Source organism: Protobothrops mucrosquamatus, unplaced genomic scaffold (genome assembly GCF_001527695.2).
Source record: "Protobothrops mucrosquamatus isolate PMUCROS unplaced genomic scaffold, P.Mucros_1.0 scaffold7049, whole genome shotgun sequence".
NCBI lineage: Eukaryota > Metazoa > Chordata > Lepidosauria > Squamata > Viperidae > Protobothrops > Protobothrops mucrosquamatus.
The window spans coordinates 5,212-6,558 of record NW_015392859.1 but is presented as its reverse complement, the minus strand read 5'-3'; the positions used below and the strand labels follow the sequence as shown (position 1 = coordinate 6,558).

At 51.4% G+C, this 1,347-nt stretch overlaps 1 protein-coding gene across 1 annotated transcript in view; it reads right to left on the bottom strand.

Annotated features, from left to right (window-relative positions):
- Nucleotides 1–1,347, bottom strand: part of LOC107300430 (HLA class II histocompatibility antigen, DRB1-1 beta chain-like) — a gene marked incomplete at both ends in the record, with an annotated part of 9,833 nt that overhangs the window by 4,568 nt on the left and 3,918 nt on the right. Inside the window, one exon of the mRNA XM_015829761.1 lies at nucleotides 266–547. Coding sequence (XP_015685247.1) covers nucleotides 266–547 — 282 coding nt within the window. The remainder of the gene's footprint in view (nucleotides 1–265; nucleotides 548–1,347) is intronic.

Genomic DNA, 1,347 nt, shown 5'->3' with positions numbered 1-1,347 from the left:
TGGAACACGTACGAAGTGCAAATAAATGTTATCTGTGTCAGTATCTAGCAAATAGCTAACCAGAAGGTTGTTATTTCCTCCTTGAGAGCGAGGTCTTTGTGTAAAATTTCAATAAAAGAGAGCTTACGAAGCTACTCGAAGTTCTCACTTTTGCAGACAGCCCTGTGTCTTGTGTTTCATGGGAACCGGATCACTACATCTCTCCCCCCTTCTCAGGGCAGGATTGGGTCCTCAGACCAGGAGGAGATGGAGGGGAGGGGCTCACCCCATTGGACGGTGATCGGGGCCTCCAGGCTGGCATGCTCCACCTGGCAGGCGTAGATGTCCCCCCGCTGGGGCTGGGTCTCCAGCATCACCTGGAGCTGGTAGGTCCAGTCTCCATTCTGGAGCTCCTCCCCAAAGGCCACGCCCTCCTCTTCCGGCTGCCCGTTCTTCAGCCACCGGACCTCGATCTCCACTGGGTAGAAGCCCCTCGCGGTGCAGAGGAGGATGGTGTTGGGGGAAGCGGGATCCAGCTTGGTGGGGGAGATGGAGACGGTGGGTTTGGCTGGAAGGGAGGAGGGACATGGGGGAGACACAGGAGGGGCCAGAACAGGAGACCAAGTTGGTTAGTTCAGGCCAAGATCCCTTTTCAGTCCTGAAAATATTATTTGTTTTAAGTCATTTCCAAAGCAAATTGCAGCAAGAAGTTAAATGGGATCCTGAAAGATGGAAAAACATAAATCGTTCCTGGTTGGGATCAGTTTCCATCATCAAATTGCACAAGTCCAAGAGGAATAAATACTGGAAACGCCCCAGGACGGAAGGAATTTCTTCCCCCATGAGAAAGGAGGAGATAGGAGAGGCTATAAAAGGAGGCAGTTTGGGCCGGGAGAAGGAGAGAGGGAGAAAAAAGCAGCCTTGGGAGGAGGTGGAGTCAGCTCTAGCTGTACGGAATGGAAAAAAGGTGGAGGGTGGGGGAGAGGAGAGGAGATCAAGCAGGCCGGCCACAAGTGGATCTACAACTTCTGTGGCAGCCACCTGTGCTGGCAGCAACCAAGAGGCAAGGAACGTAGGGAGGAGGGTTTGCCCTCCATGAGGAATGAAGAAAGGCAGCAATGATGAAAGACAGCAATGAAGAAAGGCAGCACAGGCTGGAGGTGAGGCAAGGAGGGAGATGGAGAGTGGAAGGATTCTTATGTGCTTTTGTGACTTTGAAGTTCTGGGATTTGTGCAATGGGGGCTTTGTGTTCTTAAGGAGTGTTTGGCAATTTCTATTTGGCTGATGGCTGATGTCTCAGGTTAGCTTCTACTGCTCTGCTACTGTTAGCTGTAAGTTTTGCTGCAAGGGATTTTGAAGTATTTTTC